The sequence below is a fragment of the Rhea pennata genome, chromosome 20, assembly GCF_028389875.1.
Source record: "Rhea pennata isolate bPtePen1 chromosome 20, bPtePen1.pri, whole genome shotgun sequence".
Lineage (NCBI taxonomy): Eukaryota > Metazoa > Chordata > Aves > Rheiformes > Rheidae > Rhea > Rhea pennata.
The window spans coordinates 7,219,108-7,232,110 of NC_084682.1; the positions used below are offsets into that span (position 1 = coordinate 7,219,108).

The window sequence follows — 13,003 nt, forward strand, 5'->3', positions numbered from 1 at the left end:
TTCCTTAAAGCTAATGAAGGATTTTGGAGATTTCTTCCTTGCAATCTTACATCGTATCTAGGGAGAAAATAGTTCATAGAGGCTAGGCTTGCAAAATACCTAATGCTGCTCAGGTGAATATGCAAAGTCATCACAAGTAGGCTGTATGAGGAAGCAGCACTAATAGGACAAGCTGAAGTTCATGCTAGCGGACGCACTGCGTGGCTTAACAAGGAATATTGAAAATACCTAATTTATGAAAGAAGCAGAATGAGAAGCAAATCCATGAGTTTTTCACATTGGCATTTACTGTGTAAATGTTTACATCCAAGCATAGATTCTTTATACATGCTACATACAATACAGAATCATGGGCCCTTTTTTTTAATCCCGGGGCAGGGGAGGAATCAGCATATAGTAATTATAATTTTACACAACAATGATCTAAAAATCAAGTGCATTAAAACAGTTTTAACGGGGATCACCAGAATGTCAGTGATTCCCCACATGCAGATCAGTATCCATCCACTCTAGCTATTACATTGCAAGGAAAACAATATAAAGACTAAGTGTCCATGTTGGGTTGTTTTCACTTGGCCTACAATTTTGGATGCTCAGTTTTAAGAATTTTGGCTCTTTCAAAAGTATATGCACCTAACTCTTTACAGGTACTTTTACCTAGCCAGTATGTCTGAAACTAAGACGAAAATGCCATTGCTTTCTAAAGTCATTTATGCAAAGTTTCCCTTGTCCACTAATTCTCTTCTTTGCAGTTGAGGGTTTTCTAATTTGTACTGACTACCTCTGGAGTTCAGAGTGGCAAGCTATTTTTGTAAAAGCCATTTATTTGTATTTCTTAGCTGAAACTTGGACAGCAGCTTTTCTCCCCCCCCCCTTTTTCTTTTCTGAGTATCTTGAAGGGAAGCTATTTTTTAAAAAGATGACTTCCAACATTGGATGCCTAAGCTATTTGGGTGGCTTACTATGGGTATGGGAATGAGCTGTTAAAAGCCAGAAAGAATTCTAATTTCCTGTCCTGGCATACTGGTTTTCACTTACCAATGTGACTCCTGTGCAGTCAAAGGCTGAGACTAGGGCTTTGCAACTCCTTGAAAGTAGCCTCCAGTGAGTGATGCAATTCTACTGTCATTTGAAGTATCTCTTTTCTACGCCTTTTTGTAACTTTGGTTTAAAACAGATTGGAGGGGCTTCCCAAGGTAAGCTAAGTTTGCATTTGTGGGCTATTGCAAAGGCCTGCAAAGAAAAGCCTTACACTTTACGCGGAGCCGAAAGACTTCAGAAAGTATAACCATTGTCCTCTCCAAGGGCCTTCTTGGGATCCTAGATGGTTTTTTAAACCCAGTGATCAAATAGCAAATGTAGCTGTAAATTAGCTCTGGACGCTACGCAGACTAGTATGTTTTTGAAAATTGCTTCCTGGGAGGGCATAGGAACAGGAATAATACCAAAAACAATGCTTCTCTCTAAGCCAGAGAAACGACGGATGCTGTCAAGCACAGTGCCATTTTCTAGCCCTCCCTCCATTTTTCTTAAGAACATATTTGACTTGGATTTTCTTATTTCTGATTTTAGTATTTGACTGTATGCTCTTACTTCTTCATCTCTGTAGCACAGAATAGCAATATCATTCTCAGCATAACCCATTTGAAGATATCTGTGACAATGTTTTACCACATATTTTGCTATTTCATATCTGTCTAGCTTGCTTTCTTTTTTAACACAACCTTGCACAGCATGAGCACAAGTGGCTTTACATAATAACCCTTCTAAACGTTGTCTGGGAATATCTAAGATAGAATTCTCCACAATATCTTCCATGGTTGCTTTTACATAGCAGTAGATACTGTTAGCATTACGGACCACTTTGGTTAGTGACTCTACAGGATCATGCCAGTGTAGTGGTGGAAGACCGGTTGAGAAGCAGTGACTTGTCTGTAAGTAGTCCAAGAAAATCCAGAGAATGCCAGGCTGAGAGAGATGTTGTGATGAAGTTAGATCCTGGGCTTTTTTGTACCAGTCACCATCTCCACCTTGGAAATTTTGAGCTTCATCAACTACTATGTGCTTCACCTTATCAAAACTTTTTGTCAAAAATGTTACTCTTGTAACAGCACGGCAAATGTTTTTCTGTCTACAAAAGAAATACAAGTAACTTAAAAATTTATTCAATCTCTATCAAAATACTAGTTATACTTGATCAGAACAAAGTAAATGTCAATGATATTTAACTCATATTTATTAGTAGATGCTCAGGATAGCAAGACAAGGATTTGAGCCTTACTAAAAATGCATTCCAACCACACAACTCAAATACTGCAATGGTGGTAGAAACCTAGCACACCAAATATCCTAATCAATACTCTGCTATTTAAAAATGCTGGTCAAATAAAAGATTATGACAATGAATAGTTGGAGGAAGTACTTACTTCACAAAATCTCTCAGAGGCTGGTTCTCACATATGTAAAGAACCTCTTCTTGTTCACAGAGAAACATATTTCTTATTTTCTCTATGATTTTCAGGGCCACTACAGTTTTTCCTGTGCCTGGTAGGCCATAAACATACAGCTTCTTAGTTTTATGAAGATTTTCTGACAGTAGCTGGTATTGTTTGATGGTCAAGAGGTTGAAAAACTCAGAACCAAGACGGTCACTTAAAAAGGACTGGAAATTCAGCAAAGCTACTGTAAGAGCACGCAGCAAGGCATTCAAATTGTAACTGTTGATTACACCATAATTTGGGGGATACATTTCTTGAATATCCAGATCCCATTCTTTTTCATAGTTAATTTCTGGAAGCAAAGTCAATAGCTTCGGTATTACACACAGCTTGTGGGTATAGCCCCCGGTGTTGACTAATTTCTGCTTCAGCCTCCAGGCTGTGCGTCTTGAGTAGGCAAACACAGTATGAGAAGGTTCACAGACTGTATAGAGGGTAGGTGGCCTACCCTTGGCTATTAGGAGAACATCACAGATTACGAACTGGTTGTCTGGCAAGCCGATTTCAACAGCCCAGCTTCTGGAAAATATGAGAACTCCCTCAGAAAGGTCCTTCAATTGTTCTTCTAGTAAGTTAGCCAACCCAGGATACTCTTGGAGGAGATCTTCTCTGAGTTTTTCTGGTGTGTATGTTATGCTGTTGGATTTCACTAACAATAGAGAGCAGAGAAATGGTTAGTTTAAGACATGCTAATCCATGCTAATTCACAATTCTCTGTGAATTAATCTTGATGAAAGATTACAAACACACACTCTAGCTGGTTGCACCTTTGCTGCTTCTTCAAAGTTTACCTTACTGACTCCATGTGTTTCTAGCTTCTTTTGCAAAGACTACTTCCACAGCAGACTCAGTCCTCATCTCCTACCCAGCTCTCAGTCCTTCTGCTAAAATTGCCAGCACAGAACCAGCTTATGCCAACTATGTTAAGGAGACCTGCCTAATGGATAGAGAAACAAAGATTAATGACTCAGTAAAAGAACTCCTGGACTGCTGGCAGATCTTGCAGTGCCAGAGAAATGCTGGACTATAACTGGTAGCAGATTCTCCAGTCTGTTCCCAGCCTTAGAGTTAAGTGACTGTTCCTATCCCCTGCCCTTTTACATTTTTCGGGCTGATTTCAAGTGACCTTCTCTCTTTTCTCCCATTTTGTGCTAGATTGTTAATATTTACTGAAAGCAAAAAGACATAAGCATGGCTGTGCTCAGTTCCCAGAGAGGTTCAGCTACCTGGGCTCTGCTATGTACAACTATCAAAATTCGGCACGGGATCAGTTCTCAGGGAAGGGGTCACCAGGCATCTGAATGTAATATTGCTGGCAGATTTCTAACCATCTCTTTCACCTGTTTGAAGAATGTCTTCAAGCTAATCTTTGACCTTGACCGCACCCTTAAAAATCATGTTGTAAACCTATCAGATAGCAAAAGCAGTATGCAGACCTACCTGGAAACAGTTGTTTATGAAGCTCATCAATACTCTCAAGGCCCTGATGTGAATAAACCGGTTTGGCAAGCGGCGGCCCTTCTGTCAGACTGAGCTCTAGCTTAAAGGTGTCAGAAAACTGTGAAAGATCTAGGGAAAAAAAAAAAAAGATATGGCACGATATGGCTGTCCCTTAGTGCAAGGGCTACAAGCTATTCTCATGCTGATTTTAAAGCTTTCACTCTCCTTTAAAATAAAAAATCTGATGCATAAACAGACCTTTTGGAGCGCATGTGGACAGCAGCTTGTTAGCCGCAGAGGCCATGGACCATGGACTTGGTTTTCTTATAGTTTTCTTGGTTTTCTTATAGATCATGTTAGACAGAGCTGCTGTTGTGACCTCTAACTGTTAGTGATACTCTTTTCAGTGCCCAAGAATTATCCAGCAAACAGTCTCTCTATCCACAGCCCTCAACCCTCCTAGACTGGCAGCAGCAGTGGAAACTCTCCAAAAAATAGGAGGGATGGTATAGAAAAGACCATTATTTGCATTGGTGTACAAATTCCTCCCGTCCTTCAAGATTCAGCCAGAAAGAAAAAAATGAACTATGGCAACTACATAGAAAACATATGCACACTGTGGTCTAACCTCAGTAGCAGCCCTTGTCAACACACAGAGAGCTCACACTGCAGAAGTATGAAGTAACATATATCAGGCTTCCAGTAAGCACAACCTGCTGCAGCCTAAAAGAAGCATTAAAGGAGATAAGTAGCAGAAAGACAGGTATTTAGCAAGGAAATAAAGCAGTCAAAATAGTTGGTTTGGTCAGGACCAAAGAGAAAATCAGAGAGGAATACTTAAGGCAAGCAACGCTGCCAGGCAAGGAGCAAGGAAACAAAAGGGAATATCCAAACTGGAAAGGGATTGTTCCAGATCTTTTGGACCTGGATCAGCAGAGGTCATCCATGCAGCCCAGTCAGACGCTTTCAGTCTCTTGATACTGTCACTGTCCACAAGCCATGAACATGGATCTTCTGAAAATACGGGACAAGTAAATGGTTCAATCTTCACAGCACAGACGTATCCACAGTGCTCTCCAAGCTCATTGTATACTTTGAGGATTTTGTGTTTATACATTATGTTGTGTTCAAATTTATTATCACAGAAATGGAAGAGGGTTAACTTGTATTGAACAGAAATGATTGCTTGGCTTAAATTTTTAAGGTCTTCATCACTGCTGCTGAATCCTTGTACTCTCCTATCATCATCCACACCAATCCATAAATACCCTCCATTAGCATTTGCAAATCCAGATATATACTGAGGTAGACTCTCTTTAACACGAGTCAAGAACTTCTCAGTTGAATAGTGTTTAAATTCCACATCTTCTGACTCGGTGAAATTCAAGGTCTCTCCATACTGCAGTTGGTCCCTATTAAATAACTCAGCAACAGTATTGTTTATGGTATATTTAATTCCTTCAACATCCGGTATCTTCCTTTTTTTAGCAACTGGTCCTGAGCTCAGCCTTCTCCTGGCTTTAGCTTGCTTTTCTTCAAGGAATCCAAAAGCCTCAGTAGGGGTCATATGGGACAGAGAAGCACCACATTTTATATACAATCCAGAAGTCAGGCTACAGATACGTGGCTTTGCAGTGCTAGAGTTTAAGGAAGATTTTTCACTGCTCCAGGTTTTAATAAAAATCAAAAGGTAATTATCTTGCTGTTCAAAGTCAAGGTATTTTACCAAGTCTGGTGACAGAAGAAGTGACCGAAAAGTCTCTTCTATATCCAGTCCGATTCCATCTCTCTCAAAGCTATAGTTTTCATTTTCAATTTCTGCTTTTACCACGCCTCCTCCAGAGTTTAGCAAGGCACACACCGCACTGGCAAGTGTGTGTTTTTGATCATGTCTTAACTTTTTTGATATCTTTCTCCTTGATTTTTCACCAAAACATATTTTTCCTACTTTCACAACTATTTCAGGATACTTTGTTGCTAAATCAACAGAGGGCTGCTGCTGTTGGTTCTTTTCAAGAGCCATTCTGGGCCTGAAACAATTGTAAAAAAAATGCTTAACATTTATTTTGAGACCTCAATCTTACAAAGACTTCCAAAAACATTTACTAAACAGTGGCCATCCTTCAAATAATAAATACACCAGATCATAGGGATGAGAGATGAAGCATAAATTACAGTCATTTGTTCTAGCCCCAAATATTCCTGAAGTGCTTTTTGGGAAACCTTGAAGATCCTCCATTGCCATAGACCATGAAGGCATCTATACACTTAAGAAACCATCTGCAACAGACACGTTTTGCGGTGCATCTACCTGGTATCTCAGAGAGGACTGTTCTTGCCATTAATAGAATAACACTTGACTGCTGTAATGACTCAAATCAGTTGTGCTAAGACTCACCTGAATCTCAAGACTCATCAGCACAGGAAACTTACTGATTAATAATTAATAAACAATAACAGCTATCCCGGCTACCTGCAACTCTGTTTGGCCACCCTTGCAAGTTAGGTGGCTGAATCTTGGCTAGTTGCTAATTTCGCACTGCAGACAAACACCTTAAAATGGTTGGAACCTCTATCTGCATTACATTAGAGCCAACTGCTTAAGCTGAAATCCTGCCCCCCGCCCTCGGCAGCAATGCACTTTGGTTGCACAAAAGCATCTAGGAATAAATGAGAATGAACCTAGAAGAGATCTCCCCTGTAACAGGAGTGCAATTACTTCCCAGTGGCAGAGATACGCCTTTCTTATGACCAAGCAATAAGCCAGGGAGCTGTATGGCACTAGCACCAAAACACACATCCCCTCCAGATACGATACAGGAGAGGAGTTGCATGCCTTTTCTGCGTTTCTTCTGTTAGCTACGCTGAAAAATGTAGCTCTGCCCCGAGTAGCTTGGAGCTGAGATACCCCCACAGTAGCAAGGCTAATTTTCCTACCAGCCGAAGGAATTTTCCCAGCCGTTCTCTACTTTGCTGCAACAGGACAACCTGTCCAGCTGATGCAATCTCAGACTCCCACTGACATGACAGAGGAAAAGACCTGCCCCATCTCATTTTCTCAGTTCTGGGCTAAAACATCAGTATTTGAAATATCAGTTTTAGATCGGTAAGTAAGTCCTGAAGTGATGCACAGCAATCGTGGGGATTCAAAGCACCTATGGTGGGCCACCTGCATTCCTCCTCCTGACCCCTCCATCCCTTAAAATCTGAAAGAAACAAAACTTACTCCATTTCCCTGGTTTCCATTCTTCTCCTCTGCACTAGTTCATGACTAGTTTCTGCAAGTGAAGCAGCCCTTCGCAACAGTCACTTCCTTCCCCTTCTGGCTGCCAAAGCCTACCAGAGCCAGGGAGTGAGAAAACAAAAGCCCTAGAAGAAATCCCCCAAGTAATCTGTTCCTGGGTGGCACTGTTTGTTCAGCGCAGAAAGCTTCGACTTCATTAACCCTCTGGCAGCCCCAAAGTCAGGGAAACAGTCCCAGAAGCTGGAAAAGAAGACCACAAGCTAGAAAGCCCCATGTAGAAGATAGGCTCTGCTTATCTTTATTTGCAGTATCGGATTCAGTATTTTTACTTTCTCATCCTGGCACCGGAACCGGGCCATAGCGAGGGTGGGAAATGGGAAGCTGTGGGTTTGTCTGAAAAGCCTTAGGGCAGCAGCGCATGAGTGGCACCCTGGTATCCGTTCAACGGAGTCGTGTGTTTGTTTCTTTGTTTTCAAGGGGAGATGAGAGGATATTAAGTGTGGCAGAAAAGAGCAAGGAAATAGAAACATCCTCTGTGTGCAGGTATACAGCTTCATGCACAAAATACAAACGCTTTTAGCTGTTGCTTCCACCCTGAGTAAAAGGGAGAACTGGGCCCGTGGGCGGCTGATGTTGGACACAGCGACTTCTCACCCCCCGCTGCCCCTGCGCAGCCAGGCGGTGCCGCAGCACGGGCCGTCGCGCACCGGCACAGGGCGCTGCGTTCGGGAGCTGTGCGCCGGCCGCGCCGGAGGAGGCCCTGGGAGAGCCGGGAACATCGCGACTGGGAGCACAACCTCACCTGGGTGCTTATTTGAGAGTATTCCTGCCCGTACTCCTGGCAGGGCTCAGGCACTGAGGGAGACGGCGAAATGGAGCAGCCGCCCGGGTCACACCGCGCCCCACTGACCGCCCCCCCCCCCTCCCCCCTCACCGCTCCCGCCTCAGGGCCGCGCCAGCCCGCTCACGGCGGGAAACGCTCCCGCCCGGCCGCGCGCCACCCGCGCGCGCGCCTTCCTATTGGCTCTTTCCCAGTGCTCGTGCCGCAGGCCGCCGGCAGGGTCACGCGCCGCTATTGGCCCTCGCCCGCCGAGGGGGCGGGGCAAGGCGAGAAGCTCCGCCCCTGCGCGGCCCGGGCGCGGGTGAGCGGGGGCGTGTGCGGGGGGGTGGAGGGAGACATGAGGGGGGCCGGGGGGGGGGGATCTGATCTGAGGGGTGCTGGGGGTGCAGGGGGACGGTGGGGGGGCTGGGAGGAAGGAGTAACTCGGGGGGGTGCAGGCGGTTGGAGGTGGGGGCGGGAACATAGAGCATGAGGGGCGGGGGGGGGGGCGATGGTGCAGGCGGTCTGAGGCGGTCTGAGGCGGAGGGGGGCCCAGGGCGTTGTGGGGGGCCCGGGATCTGGAGGAGGTCGGGGGGGGCCCGGGCGGTGGGGCGGGGACTGAGGGGGGTGCAGGGATGGGGGTTCGGGGTGTGGGGGCTTCGGGGAGATGGAAGGACTGCAGAGGTGGTGGGTGCAGGCAGAGGATTGGGGGGGGATATAGCGGGCACTCGGGGGAGGATCTGGGGGTGCAGGGTCGGAGATGGGAAGTTGGGTGTAAATGAGCGGCTTGAGGGAAGCGTCACGCTGAAACAGGCCCCAGGGAGAACCAGTGACCTCCGCAGTGTTTTAAGTAGGGCAGGTTTTTTTCCCCCCTCCTGTTTTGCCTGGTTCTGGTGCTCCCTGACATAGCAGCTCGCGGCCTGTCTTCCCGAGCTCCAGTTTGGTTCTAACAAACATGTCACCTCCCTCCCCTCCCTTGCTCTCCTGCTGAACGTGTTTCATTCCCTTATAATCTGTAGCATTAGGAGGTGAGGAGAAGAAAATGTGCTCCAAATTCATAGGGGAGCCTGGAGCATAAAGCAACTTCCTGGATCTGCTGCACACTTTTGTGAGGAGCAGTAAAAGGGACCTGTGAATACAGGTGTGTCAGGAGGGAAAAAAGTGCTTTCTCTGGCTTAGTTACATTGTTTGGGAAGGAGAAATGGTGAGTTTTCACCTGTGTTGCTCTGCTGGCATGGCTCTGTCATGTGCACAGCTGAACACATAAGCTCTCAGTGGTAAATCCATCTTTATTGATAATGCCAAGTACCACCTCCACAGTGCTGCCATGCAACGGAGAGCAGTACAGGAAGACAGAAATAGAAATTAGGAGTTTTTACATCTTGTAATTGCCACTCCTGTCTCATCTAGCAGGGGTCATTTTTTTTTTTTTCAGAGAAGTCTGCCCTGTAGAAAGCCATTTGATCCTGAAAAGAATCAATTCAGAACCAATCATGCTTTTTTTTTTTCTTCCTTGAGAATAATTTTCTAGTTCCTGACTTGAGAGCGATGTCCTTATCGAATGGAAATGAGATTTGCCCAAAGCAATGATGAGTGAAGTATTATCTGAACTGGTATTGCTGAGACTTTGTGTCTTTGCTCTGACCAGGGCATGATCACGTAATCTTCTCTCTGAGCTTATTTAGGCTAATTTCAACTAGGACTTGGATGAAAAGAAACTTTTGTCATTTCTTGAATGTGTCTGGTGCATCTCTTAAAAGTAGTGAAAAATATGACTTTTTTAGCAGCAGAAAGAAGTTGATTTGAAAAGTGAGTTGCACAAATACTTCTTTGGATTTCTGTATCTTGCTGCAACACTGGTTTTAGTACTGAGCTTGCTGTTGCAGGGGTTGCTTACTTTCTCTCCCATGTGTGGGACTTGTTTTAGCAAACTCCAGATGTTGTGCCACTGTATCTTCCATTTGTAAATATAATGCAGACTCTGTAAAATGGAGGTTATCATGCAGAGACCTCCTTACCCTTGGTTCAGCTGTATTATCATCTAGTGATGGCGAGCACTGAGACAGGAGTATTTTTAGAAGTGAGCTGTGCCCTTGGGCCTGGCTCTGGTGCTCTGCTCTCTCTCAGGCTACATGTCAGATATGAGCTGGGAGGGCCTGGCAGCTGGGTGATGTGGCTGCTGGTAGGGCAGAGGACGCTGAAATTCAGATATTGGAAAAAATGAAGTAAACAAGCATTCCCTGAAACTCTTCACAGGAGATGGTATTTGTTACATATTACATGCTGGGGTTTTCTGGGAGAAAATTAATGGGAACACTTCCTGTTGCACTTAGGAGGACAGAGGTAGCAAGGCAGCAGTCCCACAGAGGCTGAAGTTGTTTCACAATGACTTGTTCGTTGTATGTAAAGTGTTTTATCTTTAAGCTGTGTTATAGATTCAAATTTGTGGTTGTGCATTAATAGTACAATATATAGCTATGTTTCCATAACTTTTAAAACCTAAATACTGTGAAACAAAATAGATTCTCCAGCTCGAGGAAGAGATTTGTATCTTAGAAGGCATAGGAACAATTTCCCTAAAGACAATTTGCAGATAGTGTAATGAGTTAAAATGAATTTTGATTCCTTTGTCTTTAGTATGAGTCAGTGTTATACTTTCAAATGGCCCCTTGTGAAGGCATGTGACTCCGTAACCTGAAAAGGTATTTAGAAGCAAAAGTGCCCAGACAGCGTGGGGTGATGCAGAGGGAATGCAAGTAGGGAGGAGCTGGACTAATAGAAACATATGGGCCTGTGTAGGGGTAAGGTGCAGCCCTTTCACTGGCCAGAAAGGCTGGGCTAATAAGCAGGTGCAGGAAAAGATATGAAGGGATTCTCTAAGCATGTTTTCATTTTCTTCCAGGTCTTGATGATGGCTTTACATTCATTTCTCACTTGCCTGGAGAGGGAAGATTCCATGGGGAATGGGTATATTATGTGTGGGGAGTTGTTTTTATCAAACCTAGGAGAATAGATATGGTGGTTATCTCTTAGCAAGAGAGGCTATGCAGTTCCTGTTAAGGAAGTAGGGAAAGCAACTCAGTTGTTAATGCACTCATGTTTTGAACAGTGACTGAGATGTGAATGTGGTTTATCTTCATTAAGCATTTTTTAAAATACTTGAAAAGTCAAATTATGACAGTGATGTATTAGGTTAACTCCAGTGCTGTCAACGAAGTAATTAATTGTATTAAGCAACAGAACAAAGTGTTCTGAGCATATACATCATACGTGAGCATGTAGCATCCACAGTTAGTATGTAAATCTGAAGACTGGTGTAATAAAGTTGGTATAGTAACAAATATCCTTTCCTTGTATGTCTTGATACCATCATGGCTTAACAGTACTATTACAGTGTACAAAGTAGATAAAGGGGATGTTTGTGTAATATGAATTAGTTTCATAGTGTTGTTTAGTGCAGCTAATTTAATGTAACAGATAGGTATTTGGCTACTCAGGACAGGCCAGTTAGCAAAAGCAGTCAAATCCAAACTGCTTGCAGCCACCCGCAGGAACACTAATAAAATCTGCCAGGTAACTGCTGAGTCTGTCACCATTGTGGACTTAATGCCTGTTAGTCAAATAAGCTTTAAAGAGCAATTTAACATTCAAAAGAATAATTACAGCTGTCCTAAACTGTGAAGCTTAGATGTGGGTGATTCAGAGCAGGTCCCAGAGCTGCTGTGGAGTCAGCCAAATCTCAGTTTGGCAAGAATTCAGCATTGTACAGCATGGTGCAGGAGGGAGGTGGAGTGGAAGGCAGCCAGAGCCTAATAGGAGGACATCCAGTGGCCGCTCTGGGGAAGGGAATAGTTATTAACCATGAGTGAACAAGGTGCATCGGCCCTGGAGCAGCACAAGTGCAATGAACTGGGCTGTGCTGTCCACTAGTTATTAGTGTATCTTGGATTAGAGGGGAGGAGGCTGAAGATCCTGCCGAAGAGATCTACCATGCTAGCAGGCAAGTCTGCATCAGTCACTCTTCTGTCCTGTGTCTCTGAGGTCAATCATTATGTGCTTGCCCAGCTTCTCACTGAGCAACGAAGAGATAATTTGTTAAGTACAGGAAGGACCAAAGGAAAACAAACCTATCCTAAATTTGAATAGTCAGTCAAATCCTGCAGCTCCTATAAATGAGCAGTTGCACTGGAGTCAGTGGGACAGTCAGTGCTGTCTGTATAACCATACTGGTTATTTTAACACCATGTAGCAACAATGGAGCATCTTGGATACTGACTTTTCATTAGAGATGAGAATCTCAGTGTATGAAACAAAACTGATGTAGCAAGTGGTATGATGTAGCAGGTGGTATGAGTTAACATCAAAGCCCAAAGCAAGCTGAATTGAAAGTGATTTAAAATCTCAGAAAATCATGCATTGAATGTAATTTCTTTTCCAGTAGGATGTGTGAGGTTTCTAAAAGAAGAGGTTATCAATCCCAGAATTACTGGAGGGAAGAAAGATTTGATAGTTTTTGTTCTTATCCCATAACTGCAGAGGTAGAAGGGGCTGGCAATGGTATAGAAATAAGAAAAGCATGTGTTAGAAAAGTTTGTTTGTTTTCCAGAGCACCTTTGGGAAGATGCAAATTACTGTATTTTTCCAGCCTATTCAATATGCCTGTTATCTTGCTCACACATAAGGGAGGATTTTATTGATTTCTGCCTTCTGAAGCAGGGCTAAAACGGTAAAATGAGATCATCGGTTTATGAATTAAATGTTAGAGCATCTCTCTTAATCTGGAAAGACTGTATATTCTGTGCAGCAAACTTTGCTTCGTACTCTATAGGCAATGCCACGATTATGTCTGGAGCAGCTAACTGCTGCTCCCTAGCGCTGAGTCAAGAAAATCAACCTTCCATCAAGAAAAATCGTGTCTTATCAGTCAGAGCGGTCTGAAGCAAGGAGCACCTGTAACATCATGCACATTTCCTTCTTTTCCCTGTTCAGTGAAAGGGCATG

General features: G+C 43.8%; 1 protein-coding gene, 1 long non-coding RNA gene and 1 other non-coding gene across 3 annotated transcripts; 2 read left to right on the top strand and 1 right to left on the bottom strand.

Annotated features, from left to right (window-relative positions):
• Positions 1 to 261: 261 nt before the first annotated feature.
• LOC134149352 (schlafen family member 13-like) lies at positions 262 to 5,961 on the bottom strand. The gene is made up of 4 exons (XM_062592390.1): positions 4,863 to 5,961; positions 3,939 to 4,067; positions 2,427 to 3,147; positions 262 to 2,131 (listed from the first exon to the last, which is right to left on the bottom strand). Exons 1-4 carry the CDS (start codon positions 5,959 to 5,961, stop codon positions 1,333 to 1,335), a joined length of 2,748 nt encoding a protein of 915 aa, XP_062448374.1. The 3' UTR covers positions 262 to 1,332.
• A 2,276-nt stretch (positions 5,962 to 8,237) lies between these two features.
• On the top strand, positions 8,238 to 11,343 carry LOC134149355 (uncharacterized). Its single transcript, XR_009960404.1, has 3 exons — positions 8,238 to 8,324; positions 9,022 to 9,143; positions 10,905 to 11,343. It is a non-coding gene; the product is annotated as an uncharacterized LOC134149355 (long non-coding RNA).
• LOC134149636 (Z30 small nucleolar RNA) lies at positions 9,584 to 9,681 on the top strand. The gene has a single exon (XR_009960475.1). It is a non-coding gene; the product is annotated as a Z30 small nucleolar RNA (small nucleolar RNA).
• Positions 11,344 to 13,003: the final 1,660 nt, after the last annotated feature.

Excerpts from the sequence above, each read along its gene's own strand:
- LOC134149352 (XM_062592390.1), bottom strand. The coding sequence starts at position 5,961 with ATGGCTCTTGAAAAGAACCAACAGCAGCAGCCCTCTGTTGATTTAGCA. Across the intron at positions 4,068-4,862 it reads GATGACCTCTGCTGATCCAG|ATCTTTCACAGTTTTCTGAC; the intron begins GTCCAAAAGATC and ends TTTTTTCCCTAG. Across the intron at positions 3,148-3,938 it reads TCATAAACAACTGTTTCCAG|TGAAATCCAACAGCATAACA; the intron begins GTAGGTCTGCAT and ends CTCTATTGTTAG.